Source organism: Psammomys obesus, unplaced genomic scaffold (genome assembly GCF_907164565.1).
Source record: "Psammomys obesus unplaced genomic scaffold, mPsaObe1.curated_primary_1811, whole genome shotgun sequence".
In the NCBI taxonomy this organism is placed as follows: Eukaryota; Metazoa; Chordata; class Mammalia; order Rodentia; family Muridae; genus Psammomys; species Psammomys obesus.
The window spans coordinates 1,785,635-1,807,975 of record NW_026592509.1 but is presented as its reverse complement, the minus strand read 5'-3'; the positions used below and the strand labels follow the sequence as shown (position 1 = coordinate 1,807,975).

The following is a 22,341-nucleotide window of genomic DNA, read 5'->3' as shown; positions in this document are numbered from 1 at the left end:
CTCAGGGTGCGGGGCTGCAGGGAGGCAGCTGTCATGAGGAATAACACACCCTCTGCTCTAGGGCCTTTCTGCAGGGTAAGGAACCCGCCACCTACCACAGCCACATGAGTGACCCACTGAGGACAGAATCAGAGACCCATAATGTCCGAGCCTTTTGTTTTTGAAACGTCTCATGCAGCCAAGGATGGCCTCAAATATCATTTACAACTGAAGATGAACTTTGGCTCTTGACCGTCCTGCATCACCTCCAGAGTGCTGGGATTACAGATGCCAGCAGGCCTGGTGTGTGCAGTGCTAGGGATAGAACCCAGGGCCTTGTGCCTGCTTAGCAAGCACTTTCTCAACTGAACCACATCCCAGCTCTCCTAAGTGGATTTTGCTTCGGGACACATGAACACAGCCCTAAACCTGGTTGCCAGGATTTTTTCCATAACCCTTAGGCAAAAGCCAGCCCTGCCAGGGCTTTGGGTCATGCTGACCTCTCCTGATGTTCCTCACTTTACCCTGGACCCTTGGCCCTTCCTCTCCTTCCCTCCTCTCTGCACACACAGTTCTGAGCATCCTGTAAATCGTGACTGCTGTAGTCAGGACCCAGACTCTCATGGACGCTGGCTATGCAGGGCTTCCCCAGGCCATGCTTGGGGTTCACACAGACAGTAGTTCTAGTGGATCTCATTTGTCACTTTGGGAAAGTTCAGAGCAGAACCCGGGTAGAGTCAGGGTGTAGGGACCTGGTGGTAGGAGGTCCAGTGAAAGTGATGAAGTCTCCTGCAGTCATGCTGACTTCACACAAAGGACCACTGTCAACTGTGATCCATAGCTGTGCCCAGGAGAACCTGCTGCACATTCAAGTGTTGCTGCGTGTTGACCCCAGGACTCAGTCCTTAAGAGGACAAAGTGATGCTATGTGGCTCAGTGTGGCCACTAGAAACCACACTAACCCAAATGTACCTCTTGGCTGGCCAGTTACCGTGGGAAGAAAGATCCCACAGCAGACAGGACTTCGCAGGTACTTCCGCTAAACACTGGGTCCTTCCCAGAACTGGGAGCCAAGGGTCAGACCTTGCTTTGGGGAACCCACTCTCAGGATTCTTTGTTTGGGCTCATAGCACCATGTGCAGAATCTGACTTCAGCTTCCTCAAGACAGTCCCAGTAGGACACAAATGTCCTTAGACTGTGACTTCACTGACCAGCAGTCTTTGTGCCTCCATACTGCTTGGTCCAGGGCCATAAACCACCCAGCGTAGCTGCTATAGATCAAATTCGGGTCTTCTGGAAGTGCAGTACATACTCACAGCTGATAGCTCTCTCTCTCTCTCTCTCTTTTTCAAGACACGGGTTCAATGTGTAGCCCCAGCTGTTAGCACTCTGTAGACCACAATGGCCTTGATCTGCATGTCTCTGCTTCCCAAGTGCTAGGATTTAAAGGCGTGTGCCACCACCGCCTGGCAGCTGCTAGACTTCTCTTCAGGATCTATTCTGGAGACTGAAGTCAGGTTCCCATGCCTGCTGGACAAGCACTTACCAGTGGAACTGTCTCCACAGCCCTCTGCCCACTCCTGCAGTGGTCTAGCCCTGCTTGAGATCTCCTTCTTGGTGTATATATGCTTTAGTGCCTCTGGTTTGTCTGTCTTCTGCTGCTAGTGTAAACAGCGACCAGCCGCAGTCTCAACGTGGTGCCGTGTCTTCACCGATGGTCACATCTCACGTTCCGCCAACTAGGTGGACTTGACAGTGCACAAACAGTACTACCTTTTGTTTGTCTTCACTGTTTTGGTTGAGGGGAGTTCACTCTGTAGCCCAGGCAGGCCTCCGCCTCCCAAACGCTGAGACGCCACACCCAACTCCTTTCTCTTGTACTAGGCACATGCTGCCCTGTGCAGCTTCAGCCCCAGCCCTTTGGTTTATTCTCATTGTCTCTGTGACTGCCCTGAGCCTCTCTCCCCAGTCTCCTCTCGAAGATAAGACACACAGGCCACGGGAAAGTCTGCCTTTTATTTGTTCTCATAGCCCCTGAAGGGTCAGCCCCGCTAGATGAAGCCTTCCCCCACACCTTCACTAGACACCGCTTCTCTCCCAGAGCTAAAATGACCCCCTAGATACCAACTACAGCCACCCTTCCTAGCCCTAGGCCAGTACCCTACCGTTCTGAGGACTTGGCTCCCTTCGTTTGGCTGGCTTCTCACTTATGTTCATATGCCCTCCTTAAAACCCATGCTTCCTGACTAGGTTCTTATCAGTACAAGTCACCCTGAGTGGCTTCCTGCCTTACCCCCATGCCAGGCCTGGCAGCCCCCACACTCAACTAGGACTACCTGCAAAAACACACTTGTTTTAAGACTCCAGAAACTAGATATCAGGCTGGCTCTTCAAATTCCCTGAGGGCATTGGTTCCTCAGTTGCACTGAAGGGGTACAGAAACTGACTAAGCCAAATAACCCCTAATGGGGGTATGTGGGGGAAATCCAGACATGAATGGGATAGGAGAATGAAATAGAGGGTTAGAGTGAAGCTGAAGGCAGAGGTGCAGCACACCTCCCTCCTCTGGCCTGGACCCTAGGTGCTGCGGGTCCTCTGGCTTCGGGCCTTGTACACCTCAATTAGCAGGTCCTTCACATACTGGATCTCTCGCTCCACTGACTCAGCCCTCTCCCTCAGCTCCCGGTTCCGTGCCTCCAGCCCCTGGCACTCGCCCTCCAGGGCCTCGCCCTCTGCCCGCTTCCTCTGGCGGTACCTGAGAGCTGCTGACTTATTCTGGTCTCTCTTCTTCTGCTTGCGGTCCCCTCGGGTGCTGGCAGGACTAGGATAGGGAGCTGGGCGGGATGGTGAAGGCTGAGGGGCCAGAGGGGGAGGAGGAGGTGGCTGCTGAGGGACAGGGAGGGTTGCCAAGCCTGAATCCCCTGGCCCAGTCTCACTGCGGCAGTAGACAGCCAGCAGGTCCAGAGTATCCAGGGTAGGGGGCTGAGGAAGGTCAAAGGTGGGTAGGGGCAAAGGTAGGGACAGGGAGGGTGCTGGTGGTGGTGGTGGGGAGGGTGGTGGGAGGAGTGGGGCATCAAGGAAGAAGTCTTCCATCTGTTCTAGTTCCTTCTTGAGTAGGGATGTCATGGCTTCCAGGTCAGGGGGTGCCGGGGAGGGTGGGGGAAGAGTTCCTGGGGGGAGAGGTGCCTCCAGAGGGAGGAGGGTCGTGAAGTCAACCCGCTCTGTCATCCAGTCGGAGAAGCCATCACCTGAGGATGAAGGGGAAGACAAAGGTCCCTGGGGTCTGCGCTTTAGCCACTTGGTGTTCACTCATGTCCCAGTCACTCGATCTGACAAGTGACCAGTCACCACCGAACCTACAGACCCATCATCAGACCAGTAAGTCAGGGAGAAACCAGTGAACCAGGCAACTGACCAACCAGCCCACTCATGATCAAGCAATCAGAAGACCAGCGAGTTTACCCACTAAGCTACTAACCAATGAACTAACCAACCAACCAGCCAATCTACTACATAATGAACCAGGCAACCAACCAATCAGCCAATCACACAGTTCACCAACCAACCTACCAACAAATTCATTAATCACTGAACAAGCCAGCCAATCAATCAACCAACCACAGTTGACAGCCAACAGTGAATGAGCCAACCAACCAGTCAGCCAACCATACAGTTCAGTAGCCAACCAAGTAGCCCATGAAGTCAGCCATTGAACCAGTGACCCAGAGTGCTCACCAGCCAACAATTGGCTAAACCACCGTCTAACCAATGAACCAGCCAACCAACCAGTCAGCCACTCAGACAGTTTGACAGTCAGCCTGGGGGTGAACTAATCTACTTACTAACCAATCAACAAACAAACCAATCAATGGTTCAAATCAGTCAACCAGCCAGTTAATTTACCAACTGAGCAATGAGATAATCAGCCAGCCTCACTCTGAACTGTGCATACCTAGAACAGGCTGGGAACACTGCAGGCCCTCAGTACTGATCTTGTGTATGAATTCTTTCTTTTCCGTCCCCCTCCCCACCAGCTCAACCCACCTGTACTCTTTAACTGTTCTTACCTGCCAGGGGCTCTCCCCCCCCTGGAAGCCCGCCCTCCAGGGCTCCCCCGAGGACCTCATAGGGGCCTAGGGGGGCAGGGGCCAGGGGGAGTTTCCCATAGTCTACGAGCCAGCCCAGGCCGCTAGCTGGGAGCAGGGCCCTGTCCAGCTCCAGCCCCAGGGTCGCCAGGAGTGACATGGCTGAGGCACAGGCGCAGGGCACCAGTGGCAATGGAGGCTGCACCAAAAGTCGGGAGGCAGCTTGGACGACTGTTCAGCTGGGTGAAGACAGGCACCAAGGTGATGGTGGAGGACCTGCAAGAGAGACAAGAGTGGGTGGGACTGGGGTCAAAGGCTGCCTGACCCATAGGCAGGCAGACTCAAGACTTTCTCTCCCCAAATTCCAGAACTCCACGCATTCCCAAGGGAATTCTTGGAAACTCCCAAGCCCCAACTCCTCCCTCAACACAGAGACCTAGTGTTTTCCCATGGGAATTACCCCCAGCCCCTCCTACCCACCTCATCTTATTCCTAAAGATCTCAATCCCAAGGGAATTTTCTTCTAGTCATGCCCCTTCCGCATCAATATTTCTTTTAAGCTACGCTCCTTTTAGTGTCCACTCACCCCACAGGGGTTCCCAGAGGAATTCTGCCATGCCTGGGCCCTTCATCAGTGTCACACACTCAATTCCCACTCTTCCCTTAGAATTTTAGGTGACTTCTACAGCGCCTGCAAGAAGCCCCGCCCACTCGCCTGTCTGTCTCAGTCAGTTCCCGCCCTCAACTAGAGAGTCGTCAGAGGCCCCGCCCCTGTGGCCCTAGCGTCACCTTTCCTGTCAATCTAAAATAGTCCCTGCCTCAGCTGGTGCCTGATTGGAGGGAAGCCCGGCCGGTCTAAGCCCCACCCTTTCGCGCACGGGCTCGCCAAGCGTCAAAGCGCATGCTCAGACCCTAGACACGCTCTCTTGTTACGCCACTAGCCTCCAGGGGACCAGAGCGCGTGTTTAGTCAATTACTGGCCGCCCTTCGCAGTTCAGGCATCGGGATGGGCTAGTGCGCATGCGCGACAGCGTGTGGGCACAGTCTCCGGCAGGAAGGAGAAAAAGGAACTGGGAACCAGCGCGCAAGCGCACTGGCGCTCGAGCCGACCTTAAAAGCCCTCAAACTCCGGAACACCCTACCCTACGGCTCCAGCCTAGTACGCATGCCCAGCGGACGCGCCGGCACCATCTTCTCGCTTGTGCGCCTGCGCGACCGTGGTTCCCCGCTTCGTTTCCCCACCCCCGACACGAGATCGGCTCGTGAAGCCCCGCGAGCCCAGTGAAAGAGCGGGAAAGGCGGTTGGAGAGGGAGGGGCGAGCGGTTACTCACTCCATGGCTGCGGAAGGAAGAAGGGGCGACGGCAGCGGCGGCCTCGGCTGAGGAGACGGTGGGAGCGGAGAGTGCAGGCGCGGTGAGCGCGGAAGCGGGGCCGGGGGCACGACGGGAGCGCGGCTACAGGGCCATGGCGGGGGCGGCGCGGGCGGAAGCGGCGTGGCGGGAGCGCTGGGAGAGACTGCCTAGAGGACTGAGAATGAGGCGGCCCCGGGGCCTGGGGACAGATATACCGAGGCGGCGCAGCGCGGGCCGCCCGGATCCCTCCGCGCCCCGCCCCCGCGAGGCCCCGGCGGGGCGGTGGGGACCCCGGGCCCGCCATGTCTCCCGGATCCTCTCTCGCTGCTTCAGGCCTGGTGCTCGCGGACCCGGGCTCGCTCTGCTGATTCGGTGGAACCCTGTTCCATCGCTCATACCCGCAACCAGCTCATCTTTCCCTGCTTTACGAATTTGCCATCAGTCCCCAACCGCTGTCGCCTCCGGAGAGCCCACGTGGGATGGCGAGTTCAAGCTAGCTTAGGCTTCGTAGCCGAGTTCGAGGCAGCTACTGCGAGATAATGCCCTCGAAAAGTTTATAAATAGGTGTATGCATTCACAAATTTACCAGCTTTGGAAAGTAGGTCACGAGATCCTAATGACAGGGCTTTTGCACATTTTTTTTTTTAACATTTAATTTAATTCGCCATGTTAGGCATGCTAGGCAGCCTTCACCCACTGGGTCATTTCACCTATTTATTCCGTGTGTTTTTAATTAAAAGCCCTGAGATCCTGATTTCTCCACCCAGATCCGTAGGCATCCAACATGTCCATTTGATCGTTCTGTGTGTCCCACCTCCAAGGTTTCTGTTTCTAGCCATCTCTCTTGTCCTCAACCTACGTGCTGGTGGTCATCCCCTGCTGATCAGATGGTTCATTGTTTTGCCCCTTGCTCTGACTTCTTTGTGGTCCTTGCTTTCTTGGTATCTCACTAGATAAGTGTTTCCTGACCCTGACCAAAATAGGATGTGTATATTACACTTAGTAAAAGAAGGTGTCTCGGGGGCTTAGAGAGATGGTTGGTTCAGTGTTTAAGAGTACAGGCTGCGCTTCAGGACGCCTGAGTTCAATTCCCAGCACCCACTTCAGATAGCTCACTTCCTGTAACCTCAACTCCTGTAAAAGAATAGAAATTAACATTTTTTTTAATTTTCTGTTGTCCTTCCCTAGGCTGACACATAAACCCTGCTTTGCACCCTATGTCCATCTATATCCGAACATTCCATCTGGAAGTCTGTAGTAGCTGAGAGACTGAGATTAAGGGGTGGAGGTTGAGTTCAGTAGAATGCTTGCCTATTTCACACAAGAGTCTCAGGTTCTGTCCCAGCATTTTGAAAAATGGAAGCATAAGAGATCATGAGTTCAAGGTCAAACTGGCTGCTTTCAGTATGTTTTAAGAAAGGGTTCAAAGGCCAGGCCTGTTATCTTACCTACTTAAGAGGCTGGATAGGAATATCCGAAGTCAGAGCCAGAGCTGCTGCCTGATTTAGAGATTTACCTGAGTGGTAATCTCAAAATCTGACCATCTGAGTTCTATTCCTGGGACCCCATGTGGTAGAATGACAAAAACAACTCTAGAACAGAGGCTGTCCTCTGACTTCCATCACCTATGAGTGGTGGCATGCCTGTTTTCTGGGTAAGAGTGTAACTTTAAAAGAGAAGAATAGGTTCAAGGCTTGCCTGGACTAGAAAGTGAGTTCTTAGCCATCTAGGAAACTTACAAAGACCCTGACTTAAAAAAAAAAAAGTGTGTGTGTGTGGTATATGCATGCATACATACATACATATATATCACACACACACACACACACACACACACAATGGGCTAGGGTTGTAGGTTGGTGGTACAGTGCTGCTGGCCAGGACTGAGTTCCATCCCTGCTATTGTAAAAAAGATTCAAAGCAGGTGGGGGAACTGGCCTTGAAAGTTACAAACGGGAAGTCTTTGGGAGCTGACCACTTTCCCTCAGAGTGATCAATTTTGTCTGCTGTCAGTGTTTGAACACTGGTTCTGTAGCTGCGTGATTTGTGTTCACTTGCCAGCTAAGTCTGTGTGGAGTGTGCTTAGGTTAGTCACACAGTAGGTGCTACATAAAGGCTGCTACTAATACAGAAATGGATGTGTTCTGTCTCCTGGTGTACCTTAATTGTCACTGGTCTTCTACTTTTTTGGGGGGTTATGTATTAGAGATTGAATTTGGATGCCTTGCAACCAGTGAGCCAGGCCCTCTGCTGCTAAGCTTCATCTCCACCCCGTAGGGTTTTTTTTGAGAGTCTCTTGCATTCCAAGATGCCCTTGCACTACCGAGTCTTACTTCCTTTACCTCCCAAGTGCTGGGATGGCAGCTGCGCACCACAAACTTTTTTGTGGGCAGTGCTGGGATGGACCCAGGGCTTTGCTCTGGTGCAGTGCCCTGGGTGCTCCTTCCCTCACACTTAGTATTTTGAAGCAAACTTTTGGGATAATCTTTATGGTGGTTATGGTGGGTGATCATCCATGGAGGCTTACCACCCTGAGCCTTGGCCAGTACCCAGGCCCATGTTGTCATGTGTCCGTCAGTCGTGTAATTGTCTCTATCCCTAACCCTTACCCAGCCTCACATGACTTCCTCTCCTCTCAAAAAATAAGTAAGTAAGTGAATGAATGAATGAATGAATGAAGTCCTGTGGGGAGCCAGGAGCAGGGGTGGAGCTGCTTGGAACTCTTTTCCAGTGCGGAGGGGCCTAAGCTGGGAAGTGAGTGATGTGGATGGTTGCAGGTAGTTGCATCAGCCCTGGCTCTGATGGGTAGGAAGGAGTGAGGGAATTCTCTAGGGGTCACACAGCACCTGGCAACCGCTCCTGGGTAGCAAATACCTGGATAGGAGGCCCCTGGGCGGAACACCATGAATTGTGCTTTGTGCTGAGAGGGGGCCTTTCATCTCAAAGGCCTATCTTGGTTGTGAAAGACAAGACTGAGGCCTATGAAGGGTAAGAGAATTGTGCATGGCCACAGTTGTCTTTGGTAGTGCAGGGCTCCCCACTGTGCCCAACTTTGGGGTCCTATGAGAACTTAAACTTGGACCATTACTTGCGCATTTGTTGTGTGTTGTTTGTTTTTGTTTTTGGTTAGTGTACAAAGAGGGGTTTCATTGTGATACTTTCTGTGTATCTTTAGCCTTGTACACCCAGCTGCCTCCCTCATCAGCAAGTCCTGGTTTCCCAGTTGAGGGAACAGCCTTATGTGATGGAAGAAGCTTGGGCTGTATGGGCCCTGTCTATGAACAAGGATTGTTCTGCCTGCCTATATCTTGATGGGGGCACCAGCGAGCGTGCCAGTTGACTTCCCCGTGTGAGTGCACATGTCATCATGTCTGGCTCATTTCCCCTGGTACTTGAGCACAGTGCAGTGCTTGTAGACTAAGGGTGCATCTCATCCAGCAGCTCAGGTCTGCTGTGGCTTCTTTTCTCTTCCACCACACTAGTACGTTAGGACCCGCCTAACAGATGGATGTCTGTGTCCATGACCATCTCCTCCAGTATGGAGAGGATAAGGGTGGACCTTTGTTCTTTCCCACAATCCTCACAGCCCCCCAGCACTCTGCTACCCGCCACCCCCATGTGCAGCTAAATGAGATGCCTGTATGAGGACAGGAAACTTGATACATAAACCCCGCACAGTGCTAGGGAGCAAGGAAAACTGGGTCACCAAGTCCAGGGGTTGGAGGTGGGCGTCCTGGCAAACAAGGGCAGGAAGGCCAAGGCCAGCTCAACTGGGGAAAGGGCAGTGCCACGTGGCCAGGCATTCAGAGTTCTCCAGAGCCTCTGCCTTTCTGTTACATCACCTCCTCCCCTTCAGTAGAGGTCACTGTTGCAGCTCAACACAGCTGAGCTGGCCTTGTGCTTCTGTACTAGCTCCCACTTTGTGGGTGTCACTTGACTGGTGTGTTCCCTCTTGCTGCTGTGACAGGTTAAAAGAATCGGACAGCACGCACTTGGCATACCAAGTCCTGGGCATACCAGTCTCTAAAGGCTGCTTCATTTTGAGGCTATGGCCGCTTATGTCCCCTCAGGCTTCTCTGCCTCCATCCACTTGTAGCTTCTCCTTCCTCTGAGTTTCCCGCTTTCCTTATAGAAGCCCTGTGTTTGTGCTTTGGGATTCTCTCCCAGATAATCCACTTGAGTCTTGAAAGGAACCTTCACATGACTTGTCTACACTGAGTGCTTTGCCATGGGATAGTGTTCACGGGCCATGGATGCTGGTGTGGATGAATCTGGGTGGTCATTATCCATATGCCATATCTTTCCGCTCCGCCTGTGTCCTCATCTGGGAGATAATATACTCTTAGACTGGATAAAGGGAAAGAGCAAGGTGGCAGTTAACACTGTAGTGGCCTGGAACCTAGGAGCCAATCCTGATTACTCCATGCCTGACACCTCATTGAAGAAAACAAGGACAATAACTGCAGCATCAGGGCAGTGATGGTAGAGGGTTAGTGGTAAAAGGGCCCAGGCATTCATTAGGACTGAGCTGTTCCAGAGGGACAGAAGGGCTTGCTGAGCACCCCAGTCACAGCTGAAATCGCGGGTGGGCCTAGGCAACTGCTGAGTTGACAGGAAAGGTGAAAGTCTAGACTGTCTGAGGTTCGATTTTTGGACTGCTAGTGAATACTTAAAAATCTCCAATTTGTATCTCTCCCCTTGGATCTTTATCGTGGGTGGCTTGGAGTCTGTATTTCTGGCCGCACCACAGCAGTTAGGGACAGGAGATGCTCTATGTTTCTGCTGAGTGGGTAGGATGTAATCTGAGACTGGGATTGGAAGACTAGAGAGGTATCTTGGCATTGGTGGGGTGGAAGGCCCCTGGGTGAGGGAGGGGTGCCTTATGGAAGTAGTTCTACAGGCAGCTACTGAAGTTCTCTTGGCTTCAGTGGAACAATAGTAAGTTTCCACCTCATTTGCTGGGAGATAGTGACACAGGACGTTAGGTACCTACCTAGCCTGTGACACAGTCTTGTAACTCTTGCACTTGGAGATGGAGACAAGGATCAGAAGTTCCATCACAGCTGAAGTAACTTATTTTAAGGCCCTGATAACTCTGAGACTCTGTGTCAAAAATAAAATTTAAGAGGGACTGAGGATATGGCTTAGTTCAGTGATAGTTCAGTACAAGGCACTGGTTCTCCCAGAACCATAGGAAGGGAGGCTACCCTTCTTTGCCTATAGCCTGCTACCACCTGATCCCTAGAGAAACTCCTCCATACAGCCTAGGTGAGCCTTGCCCTACCTCATTGCTTCTTCAGAAAGCTGCTGGTGCTTCCTGGTGTTCATTCAGATGACTGGAGCATTTTAGCCCTTTTCCTCATAACCTGGCCTACCCAGCAATGGTCTTATTATTACTCTTTGTTTTTGGCAGAGCTATGTGGGTGCTGTGCTGCCTCTCTGGTGTGCCCCCCCCCCTTTTATTTATATTTTGCTGTATAACCTAGGCTGGCCTTAGACTTTCATCAGTCCTCCTGCCTCAGCCTCCCAAGTGCTGAATTTACATGTATATATCACTACAACAGGCTGGCTTACTCTTTGAGGCTGATGGATATTTTGGGTTTGCTTGGCCCTTCATTGTTTTTTGTTTTGGTTTGGTTTTTGGTTTTCTTAGACAGGGTTTCTCTGTGTAGCCTTGGCTGTCCTGGACTCGCTTTGTAGACCACAGCAACCATGGGCTGTAACAGCAGCTGGAGTAAGAAGCAAGCTGGAAGGGGCTTACAGGGGCAGTCTGTGATATGCAGAAGAAAGAATGGCAGTCTGTCCTAAGGGGAGATGCCTGTGGGTGCACTGTATGCTGGGACTTACTCTTTCTTTGTTTTTGTCTTTGAGTGTGTGAGCCTTTGTGAGGTTATGTGCACCTTGTGTGCCCAAGGAGGCCAGTGGGCAGTTCTGGAACTATAGTTACAGGAAGTTGTGAAGCTCTTAACTCCTGAGCCAGCTCTTTGGTTCTTTGCTTTTTTGAAACTCTTGCTGTGTGGTCCTGGTTGGCCTAGTATTCACTGTATAGCCTAGGCAATCCTCCTAAGTGCTAGATTATGGTCTTGAACCGTCATGCCAGGTTGTGAAGACTGCTTGAATATTAAGGTATGATCGGATATGTTGGCTGCAGGGGATGAAAGCATGGGAGAATTTTGAGTTCCAGATTTCCTTATCTCAAAACAAAAAATAGGGTTGGGCATAGGAAAAAAAATTCAGTGCAAGAGAAAAACTGTTTCAAAACAGTAGGAGCAGGCACTGGACAAAGCAGGTACTAGACTTTAGCTGGAGCCACTACGTGTTGTGTAGCAGTATTCTGTCTCAAACAGAAAGGTCCTTCCTTCTAGAACCCTACTTGAGCTAGGTGGATGACGTGCACCTGTAAGGTTTGCTGCTCAAGCCCACAGGATGCAAGTTTATCCTAGCCCACTGCAGGATCCTAGTTCAAAAACCCTTCTTTTCACTCTCTCTGCTGTAGGCTTCTGGTTGCTGGTTAGGTTTAGGAGTGGAGCTGTTTATCACCTAAGCTGGTGGAGGCCCTGGGGAGTAAGGAAGGATGTAATTGCTAATTAGCTTTGGACTGACTTCTGGGGTACAGAATGTTTCCTCTGGCGGAAGAAGGGAGAAGGCTGAGAGCCTACTGGTGCAGTCATTAGTGGTGCACAGGCATAGGATTTAGTCAGTGCCTCTGAAAGCCTCATCCCTTCCTCTACCCAGTGAGAGACTATGCTTGCTTCAAACAGTATTTTCCTTTTTCTGTTATTACTTGAAACAAGATCTTGTCAGCTGGCATCGAACTTTTTATTTTGTTGGCTTTTTTCTTTTCTTTTTCTTTTGAGATATGATGGAAGTGCATGTGGGGAAAAGAAATATGGTGACATCTTGGTGCCTGCTGCTAGGGAGTGAGGAACCAAAAGGTAGTAAGTGGTGGCTTCTCCAGGGTCTCAGGGGAAGCCACCCCTTGCCACTGGGCAGCTTTAGCATAAGGTCGGCCAGAGCTTGTGTTCCAGGTGGTGTCTGTGTGTCAGGTCATGAATGCCAACCTTGAAGTCAGTGAGGTGCTATTGGTCGCCAGGATGGATGCTGCACTTGGTCTTGATGGTGTCAGAGGCAGCATAGTCACGTTGTCATCTTGGGGAACATTTCATTATTGGTACAAACAGGTTGTAATTTCTGAGATAAATGCAGGGGAGATGGTGCTGCGTGGCAACCTTTTTTTTTTTTTTTTTTTTTTTTATACTTATTTTATGAGAAAGTCAGAGGACAGCTTTTGCGAGTTGATTTCCTAGGGGGAAACTCAGGTCAGCTGGCTTTACAAGTATCTTTGTCCTCTGAGCCATCTCCCCAAGACCTTCATTGTTATGTTTGGACAGGGAGAGTGCAGAATGATGTTTGCCTACATGTTTAGAAAGTTTCTGGAAAAGCTGGGTGTGATGGTGACCTGTGGTCCCAACAGCCAGGGCAACAGAATCTGGAATTCAAGGTCAAGTCTCCATTTAAGAGACCCTAGGCTGAGGCATAGGCCTAGGTCAGCAGAAGCTTGAGGACCTTAGTATTGGACTAAGCCGTGTGAACAAAACACCAGATGTAGGATGTAACAGGTGCTTGTCTGAATGCAAGTGCACATGCTTGTGGAGGACAGAGGTCCACGTAGGGTCTCTACTGTCTCCACCTTACTGAGACAGGGTCTCCCACTTGACCTGGAGCTGAGGCTGACTGTGGTCCACATTGCCTCAGACTGGGAAGGTACCCTTTTGCTTGCCTCAGCCTTTCCCAGCAAAGGCACTGCCTGCTTTGCACTGGAGGAAGTGTGTAGTTGATTTGTTCCCTGGGGACTAGAGGGTTTTTTTCCATGTGGGACATACGGGGCATGGGGTGTGGCTGAGCCTTCCAGGGATCAGGTTCTCCCTTTTCTTGCCTCTGCCTTCACTCTTTTGCCTCTCTGGTGGTCTTTGGTCCTACCATGGCCCTTTTCCTACCGGTTTTTGTTTTGTCTCAGCAAGGCAAAAAACTTCTGGCTAGAAGGCCACTCACAAAAGCAGAAAAGCAAGTACCCTATTTTGTTTTTTGTTTAAGAGCTCATGTAGCCCCAACTGGTCTGAAGCTCACTGTGTAGCTGGCATACCTTGAACCTTTGTTCCTCCTGATTCCACTTTCTGAGTGCTGCAATTACAAGCATGTGTCACCATGTCCATCCTGTTGAAGTTCTTAAAACTAGTCTCTGGGTTGGGGATCTAGCTCGGTGGTAGAGCGCTTGGGCAAGCCCAAGGCCCTGGGTTCAGTCCTCAGCTCTTGGGAAAAACAAAAACAAAAAAACTATTAAGAGTCTCAAACCAGAAGGTCCCCTCAGAACTAGCTGCTCTCCAGTCCTTCTCTGGCTCTGTGTTGTCACAGCACCACCTGGTGGCCATTTGTTGTATGCCAGGGTCAAAACCTGACTGATAGGTTGTTTTCCCAGCAAGTACCCGACAGGGATCCGATTTCTATCCATTCTCTAATACCCTTGCTTTTTTAGGTGGAGAATCTGAGGCATAGGGGTAACCTTAAGACTCAGATGCCAGGGCCAGGAGTGGGGGGCTGGGTTTCAGATGGGCAGTGGGGTCTGCTCTTGTCCTTGTGTTACACTGTGTTGTACCAGGAAACAAATAGGAAAAAAAAAGCTCCTATGTTCGTTTGGGCCTCAGTGATAGCTAGAGCATTGTAAGAAAGCAGGGGCATTAAGTGTTTGGATGCCATTAGGGTTTCATTTCCATTAGATGGCTGGCCCGGGGCTAGTGCTGTGCTGCCTTGAAAAGGTTACATCCTCCTCTTTGATGTGCTTTTCCCTTCAGGAAGGTTCCAAGGCCTCCTGAGTAGCGGTGCTCTAGCTAATGCTATGCTAGCAGTTACCAGCTCTTGTTCAGACTAGCCATGAACACTTACATAGTGCCCAGAACAAAGCAGACAGGTGCCATCCATGGTCACCCTGTTGCGGGTGGCCTGTTGCAGCTGGAGTCCCTTGGTGGACAGTGCTCACTGTGTTCTGCACATGTGACCCTGGTGGAACAGCATCCACACCTTACTCTTGCACATTAGACTTCCCAGCTGTGCCTCTTGAGAAATGAGCTCTGATCTACACACGGTCTCTCCCTCGTTCTCTCTGGCTACTCACGGACTACCATAGATGAGGATTTCGAACCAGCACAGATAGTTTTACACCAATTTGACCCAACTTTCTGGGCTTGTGACCTCTTCTGCCTTACTCCACTGAGGGACATGTGTGATGGCTTTGGGGTCATCCAGAGCCATCTTCATTTTGAGTTCCATCTTACTTCTGTCAAGCCCTCTAGCCACATAAAGCACACCCTACTTTGTTTTTCCCCAGTCACACTAGCCTCATCTGTTCCTTTGGTGTTATCTGTTGCTTTGGTAAAGCCCAGCAAGTGCTCAGCTTTTGTGTGGACAAGTGTTCATGTAGAGTTTGTTTGTGCTCTACCACTCGTGTTCAAAGGACAAGCCCTGATTCCTTGCTTGGTAGCCATCTAGCTCAGGATGGTGCTGAGTGTGAAAAGTAGTCTGAGTGGCTTAGGCACGGCAGGCCAGTGGTCAAGAAGTGCTTAGGTGTTGGCAGGCTGCCTGTGACCTGGGCACACAGGTGATCAGGAAACCAAAAGGACCTCCACTATCACCCATGCTCACATGGGAAATCCCAGCGCCCAGGAGGCAGGAGCAAGGTGGCCAACCTGCCTTGGAAAACTTATCAAGAGATGGATGGAAAGACATTGTGGAACTAGTAAGAAGGCTGGAGAGGACACAGCAGCCTGGGCAACTTCTGTGGCCTCAGTGGCTGCCTAGCCCCATGGGCCATGTTGCGAGGAACTGGCTGCTTCCTCACACCCATGCTTTGATGTAGCATCCATCTACATCAAAGTAGATGTAGATGGAAGGGCTATAGCTAAGATGGCCTGCAGCTTAAAGGGCTCCCAGGGCTAAGGGAATTATCACTTGCTCACTAGGGCAGACCTTGCCTTATGCTTATTTCTTTCCCCAGAGTTCAGTTAAAGTTCCTGACCTGACTCATCACCCCACCTTCCTCCCAGCCCATTGCTTCCAACTTTGTAGTTTAGCTCCATACTTGTCAGGCCTCTGCAGCTGCTTCAACAATGAGTCAGAGCTACCAGAGTGTATTGGTACACAGGTATAGGCAGGCAGTACATAGTGAGTTCTAAGCTATGTAATGAGAACTCATCTTTGAAGAAAAAAAAAGTGAGTTATTGGCATAATGTTTGTGGCTGTGCCAGCACTAATGCCAGTAAGACCTTTGTCTCCCTAGTGTCTGGCAGGACTCAGGTGGTCCTCACCTTTCTGGAACTCACACATGATGCTGCATATTTCATAGGATAGCCATCCTAGCAGACACAGGACGGGTAACCAAGCCATCAGCATCACCAGAGGGGTGTGTCTTGGGTCACTAGGCTGGGAGAGTGTAGCTCTGAGTGCCTGTGTGAAGACAGGGAAGCTCACCTGAGTCATGAGGGTCACCCACCATAAGTCACATTAGCATAGACTGTTTGGCAGAGTGTTCCAGGGACTTGGGTTCCCACCCAGGAGCCTCCTGCTCTTCAGACTCTGTCATCTCCAGGCTGTGCTGCCACAGGTCCCTGGTGGCTTTCAACAGTAGGCATTACAGCATTATAGAGGCTGCTTTTTTTTTTTTCCAGTAATTATAGCTAACTTTCTGTAAATGAGAATTCTCAGCTGCAGTTTACTAATAGCAAAAGTTTTCCACTCTGTTTTAAGAACTGAGGTGTGAAATATAGCTGATTTGGTGTTTGAGCAGCTATGACTCGTCTGGTTCAGATGCTCACCAGTGAGGAAGTCTCCTGAGTACCAGAGTACCAGAGTTGTCCGGGTACAGAACAGGGCTGCAGTGGACCTGCTACAGCCTCCTGAGAGTGAAATAACCTTCTCCCGAAGCTCCTGAAAACTCAGCTCTGAGAAAGCCGGCACAGTGTGGGAGGGAGTTAACTACTCAGGTTAGGGGAGTGGGAGAGCACCAGGCACCAAGCTTTTCATTTGGGACCTTGGTGATTCGTCATAGAGGACATTGGAAAGGAAACAGGTGCTACAAGCTTCAGTACCCACACAAGTAAGGGCCAGGCCAGATGTCAGAGCAGGCCTTGGCAGCCTCAGTCAAAGAAAATGATATCTGACTTTGCTGCCTACTGAGTCCCATTACCCTTCTGTGCACTGTCCACACACAGACTCATCTCTCCCAGGAGAGCTGTGGGCTAGGGAACAAGAGTGCCACATGGGTCTGCTGCCCAGAATCTTGTAGACTACTGTTACTGCTCTTGTCACGGCCTGATGATTCACTGAGCAGAGGCCACAGACTAAATTCACAGTAAATCTGAGGTTAGCCACAACCAGGTCTTCCTAGGAACTTCACAGCTGAGTATTGACACAATCCTGCATGCTACCTTCTTACCCTGAAAATGCCTCAGGCACAGCGAGCACCCTAGTCATTTTCTTACGTCAGTTGCTCAGCAAGCACCTAAGTGCCATCCCACTTTCCTGAGGCAGGGTCTGAGCTCAGAGAGGCTTAATGATCTTGCTAATGTTGAGGGAAGGACAGGATCACTCAGACCTGCTACACTCTACATCTGTGTTTATTCCCTCTGGTTACTATCACAACCTACCATAGACTTAGGGCCTCAGAACATGAGAGAGTGTAACAGTGTATGCCTGTAATCTCTACATATGAGAGACGGGGCAAAAAGATTGCAAGGTTGAAACCAGCCCGAGCATCATACTGAAATTCTGTCCCAAAGAACAAAATGTCAGTGTTTGGGGAAATGGCTTGGGCATGAAGACCTTAGATTAAGCCCTAGCATCCACATAAAAAAGCTGGACATAGTACCTGGAGCTTTCTGGCCAGCCACCCTGCCTAACTTAGTGAGTTAGAAGTCCCAGTAAATGATGACTCTATCTCAAAAGATGTAGATAACTGGAAAAAACATATTTACCACCTACACACACACATATACAAACATAATCCGGAAGCCCACCAGTGGTGCTTCTCTACTATCGAATAAGCCTTTGGCCAGTGCTGCCCACAAAAGGGACAGCCCCTATCACCTTGAGAGGCCCCAGCGGGGGTCACACAGCTCTGAAGGGTACACTCTGCTGCACTCTGATTCCACTTGGAGTGTGTGTGTCTGTGGTATACTGTGTGAGCCATTCAACTTTGCATCTCTGTCTCCTTGTCCCACACCTGGATAGGGGAAGTGCCCTATGAGTCTGTGAGATCCATTGAATCCACTGCTATCTCATCACCTGCTAGCTTGTGGCCCTGGGGAGACGATGCACCTTTCTACGTATCTCCATAGCTCTGATGGGACCAGTTTACCTCCTAATTGTTGCCTGCAGTACTCCCTGACACCTTCCTCACCACATAAGCTTTGGAAACAGCAGCTGGATGGCTCTCCCTGGAGCTGATCCAGTCAGAAGTCCAGTGCTCTGTCCCTCTTCCCTTTGTTTCTCCCACCCATCATTGGTTTCCACCTAGGGGAGAACCCTAAGTAACATCTGATTGGCTGACCTGCGTCTCCATTATTTATCCCTGAGCACTGTGGTCTCATGCCCACCCTGATTTAGAAGGGCACAGGCCGAGGCCTGCTCTGCCACAGAATTGAAGTCGAGTGTTGGCAGCCTGGAAAAGCTGGTCCTGCAGGTGTTCCTTGTGTCCTGGTCCCAACTCACTAGAGTGCCTTCTTGTGGACTGCCTAAGACCTTCCTGGTAGTGGGAGTTGTGCATGCCTCAGGAGCACTCAGCTTCTGGTGGTTTACTGGAACTGGTTAGGTTAGCGAAGGAAGAGGCAGGGCTGCTGCCGGCTCTGCATCCATCCCGCTACCCTCCACAGCACTGAGCTTGCTTGTCCTAAACTGCCATCTGACCATGTCACTTCCTCTGCTCTAGAAACCTCCCCAAGGTTGCAGACGCTGACGGATTTGTCCCAGAGTCGGAGTAGCTGCCATCTGGAGATTCCACAGCCATGAGTGGGTTTAACTTTGGAGGCACCGGGGCCCCTGCTGGCGGTTTTACATTTGGCACTGCAAAGACTGCGACCACCACACCAGCCACTGGCTTTTCCTTCTCTGCTTCCGGGACCGGAGGGTTTAATTTTGGGACTCCTTCCCAGCCAGCTGCGACCACCCCTTCCACTGGCCTCTTCTCACTCACCACGCAGACCCCAACCACACAGACCCCAGGGTTCAACTTTGGAACAACACCTGCATCTGGAGGATCTGGCTTCTCCCTGGGGCTCAGCACCCCAAAGCTCAACCTGAGTAACACAGCTGCCACACCAGCCACAGCCAACACTGGCAGCTTTGGGCTTGGCAGCAGCGCTCTCACCACTGCCATCTCAAGTGGCAGCTCCACCAGCCAGGGGACAGCCCCCACTGGCTTTGTTTTTGGCTCCTCTACCACCTCTGCTCCATCCACCGGCTCCACGGGGTTCTCATTCACCAGTGGCAGTGCATCCCAGCCAGGAGCCTCTGGCTTTAGCATTGGCTCCATGGGTAGCTCAGCCCAGCCCACAGCACTGTCTGCCTCTCCGTTCACTCCAGCCACTCTGGTGACCACTACAGCAGGAGCAGCACAGCCAGCTGCTGCCACACCCACAGCTGCCACCACCAGTGCAGGGTCTACACTCTTTGCTTCCATAGCTGCTGCTCCTGCCTCATCCAGTGCCACAGCGCTCTCCCTCTCAGCTCCGGTGACAACTACAGCCACTCCTAGTGCTGGGACTTTGGGCTTCAGCCTCAAGGCCCCTGGAACAGCTCCTGGTGCCTCCACCACCAGCACCACTACTACCACCACCACCACCACCTCCTCCTCCTCCTCCTCCTCCACTACAACCACTGGCTTTGCCTTGAGCCTGAAACCCCTGGTGCCTGCTGGCTCCAGCAGTGTGGCGGGTACTGGGACTGCTCTGCCTGCCTCCAGCACAGCAGCTGGGGCTACCACAGGTCCTGCGATGACCTATGCGCAGCTGGAAAGCCTGATCAACAAGTGGAGCCTGGAACTGGAGGACCAGGAGCGGCACTTCCTGCAGCAGGCCACACAGGTCAATGCCTGGGACCGCACACTGATTGAGAATGGGGAGAAGATCACCAGCCTGCACCGTGAGGTGGAGAAGGTGAAGCTGGATCAGAAGCGCCTGGACCAGGAGCTGGATTTTATCCTTTCACAGCAAAAGGAGCTGGAAGACCTTCTGAGCCCGTTGGAGGAGTCAGTGAAGGAGCAAAGTGGCACCATCTACCTTCAGCATGCCGATGAGGAGCGTGAGAAGACCTACAAGCTGGCTGAGAACATCGATGCTCAGCTCAAGCGAATGGCACAGGACCTCAAGGACATCATAGAGCACCTGAACATGGCTGGTGGCCCTGCAGACACCAGTGACCCGCTGCAGCAGATCTGCAAGATCCTCAACGCGCACATGGACTCCCTTCAGTGGGTGGACCAGAGCTCTGCCCTATTGCAGAGGAGGGTGGAAGAGGCCAGCCGAGTGTGTGAGGGCCGGCGCAAGGAGCAGGAGCGCAGCCTTCGCATTGCCTTTGACTAGCCCCACGTGAGTGGGAGGGGCTCCTTGGGTTGCTAGGGTACTGGCTTTCTTTCGGGTGGTTGTTTTGAGAGCTTTCTTTGGTTTGACTCCCTGTTAACAGAAGTGTTTTTGCGAGGCATGACACTCATGGATGAAACTGTGGGCTCCGGAGACTAGCGTGTAGGTCACTGAGCTCCTGGCCAGCATTTAAAGGCAAGTGTTGAGTCCAGTGCTGCCTCACAGCAGCTCAGTTCTCTCCTGTTTGTCCAGCTCACCTTTTAACTACTCCAGTTCGACTATGACAGTTGGACAGGATACTTCAGAAGAGATACTGGCCAAAAAACTGGGGTGGAGACGTGGTGGGTTTGAAAGCCCTGTGCTTCTGTGCTTCTCCAACTCCCATCTAGCCCATGTCCTCCAGAGCCTCTGCCACACAAAGCAGAGTGAGTCGAGGCACACTGAGCTAACACCTGTTTTGCGCGGACTACCTCTGTCACCCCTAGCTTGTAAGCTCCTATGGCAGGGACTGGCTGCTATGCCAGGGTTGCTGCAGACTGCTTCTGAGTGTCCCGGTGTCATCTCAGACACGGTCAGATCCACAGTGTTGAAGGCCAGCAGTCATGTCCTGGTCTGTTTTATTTCTCTGTACTCTGTCTGCTGTAGCCTGTGTGGCCTCTTACTGAAATGTTGCTTTTCTAAATAAAGAAAATTTTGTGAAATCAGACCTGCTGTGAATGTGGATAGTGGAGAAAGGTCCAAGATTTGGTGGGGTAGGGTGGGGTACTACTGGTTTGATATCTAGTCCCGTGTCACTGGGTTGGAACCACAGGCTGAGTGAGCTGTCTTCCTGGGGTGGGCAGGTTGCAGGTGCAAAAAGAGAGTCCTGTCCACCAGTGTGCATAACTGGTAAGTCATCCATTCCTGTAATGGGTGCAGGTGTCATTGTGATGTCATCAGCAGTGGGTACAGGGAACCCTGAGAGGAGGTTTCCAGATGCTGGGCTCACTTAGGCTGCCTTTCTAGAGGACTAGGGACCTTGGACCAGCAGTGTGAAGATTCAGGAGTGGGGCTACAAGTTATTTCCTTGGATCACGTTGGGCTTCAAAGCACAAAAGAAAACTGCGGGGCTAGAGATAGACCTCTGGCTAAGAGCACCAGCTGACGCAATCCACTGACCCTCAGCATCCACATGGTAGTTTACAGCTACCTGCAATTCCAGTCCCAGATTATTGGGTGCCCTCTTCTGAGCTTCTTGGGCACTGTGCACATAGTGCGGATATAATACATGCAGGCAAAGTCATGCAAGAAATAAAAGCTCACAGATTTTTTTTAAAAATGAGAAAGCCTGGAATTGTGATGAACACCTGTAACCCCAGCACTCTGGAGTTCCAGGTCCTCTTCAGCTACATAGCCACATGAGACTGTCTTGGGAAAGCTACGTAGAGTCAGGGCACAAGTCCTGAGGACCCCAGTGGCCTCTTTGATTTTTAGTTGGTTGAAGACAGGATCCCCTGCCCTAGCCCAGGTTCTCTGAATTGGTGTGATCTTCCTGCCTTAGCCTCCTGAGCACTTAGGTTTATAGGCAAGCAGCTACATCCCAGTTCTGTACTCCATGGCTTGATCCTAATTGATTATGACACTTAGGCCTCAGTTTCTCTCAAGGTTTGTCTTACACACATTTTCAGTTCAAGCAATAAAGGTGGTCAGCGTGCATTTCTAATGTATGTCCTCATTTGGGGTTGTATGTTGGACATAAACCGGATTTTGCCATTTGGGCTAGGGGCTGCATGCTAAGTACATGCCCTAACACTGTTGTATTTTAAAGCCTGGAAATGCCCTGAAGATTTGTCCCACTGGAAGAAAACATCTCTGTGGGGAATGGGGAGGGTGTCCAGGGAGGCAATGTTACTGGCACCCTGTTGGGCACTGTTGCCCAGGCTACACTATAATTCCAGTTTCCCTCTCCAGGAAGAACATAGGCAGATGTCCTGCCTCGCTGACCGGTTTCATCATTAACCACCATGACAGCAAAGGTGACTGCATGAGGAGCCTCTTCTACATGTCTCCCTGGATAGCCAGGGTCCAGCCTGTGGTCCAGCATGGTGGAACTAGCCTGGCCTAGTAGGAGACTGTCTCAGAAGGGGCGGGGATCAGTAGTGTAAAATGTCCAATGAAAAGAGACCAAGAGGGAACCCAAGTTCAAACTCTCCACTTCTCTGTCTTTCCCTGTTTTCTCTCTGTACAGCTTTGCTCTGTATTCATTGAGCAGCACAGAAAAGATTACTATGGGGAAGGAATGGGTGATAAGGGATTTGGG

The 22,341-nt window shown here is 51.3% G+C and overlaps 2 protein-coding genes across 3 annotated transcripts; one reads left to right on the top strand and one right to left on the bottom strand.

Annotated features, from left to right (window-relative positions):
* Positions 1-1,977: 1,977 nt before the first annotated feature.
* Positions 1,978-5,618, bottom strand: Atf5 (activating transcription factor 5). Its single transcript, XM_055613493.1, has 3 exons — positions 5,398-5,618; positions 4,048-4,341; positions 1,978-3,228 (listed from the first exon to the last, which is right to left on the bottom strand). The coding sequence occupies exons 2-3, from the start codon at positions 4,223-4,225 to the stop codon at positions 2,558-2,560; spliced, it is 849 nt and encodes a 282-aa protein (XP_055469468.1). The 5' UTR covers positions 4,226-4,341; positions 5,398-5,618; the 3' UTR covers positions 1,978-2,557.
* On the top strand, positions 5,083-20,746 carry Nup62 (nucleoporin 62). 2 transcript variants are annotated; one of them, XM_055613491.1, is made up of 2 exons: positions 5,083-5,479; positions 18,395-20,746. In XM_055613491.1, exon 2 carries the CDS (start codon positions 18,471-18,473, stop codon positions 20,043-20,045), a length of 1,575 nt encoding a protein of 524 aa, XP_055469466.1. In that variant the 5' UTR covers positions 5,083-5,479; positions 18,395-18,470; the 3' UTR covers positions 20,046-20,746. The 2 variants fall into 2 exon arrangements, with proteins under 2 accessions (XP_055469466.1, XP_055469467.1); XM_055613492.1 differs by lacking the exon at positions 5,083-5,479 and adding an exon at positions 8,319-8,406.
* The last annotated feature ends 1,595 nt before the right edge of the window (positions 20,747-22,341 follow it).

What these genes read in the sequence shown, in the direction of transcription:
- Atf5 (XM_055613493.1), bottom strand. Translation starts at nt 4,225, where the DNA reads ATGTCACTCCTGGCGACCCTGGGGCTGGAGCTGGACAGGGCCCTGCTC. An exon ending in GGGGGGAGAGCCCCTGGCAG is followed by an intron (nt 3,229 to 4,047) that starts GTAAGAACAGTT and finishes CTTCATCCTCAG; the next exon opens with GTGATGGCTTCTCCGACTGG.
- Nup62 (XM_055613491.1), top strand. Translation starts at nt 18,471, where the DNA reads ATGAGTGGGTTTAACTTTGGAGGCACCGGGGCCCCTGCTGGCGGTTTT.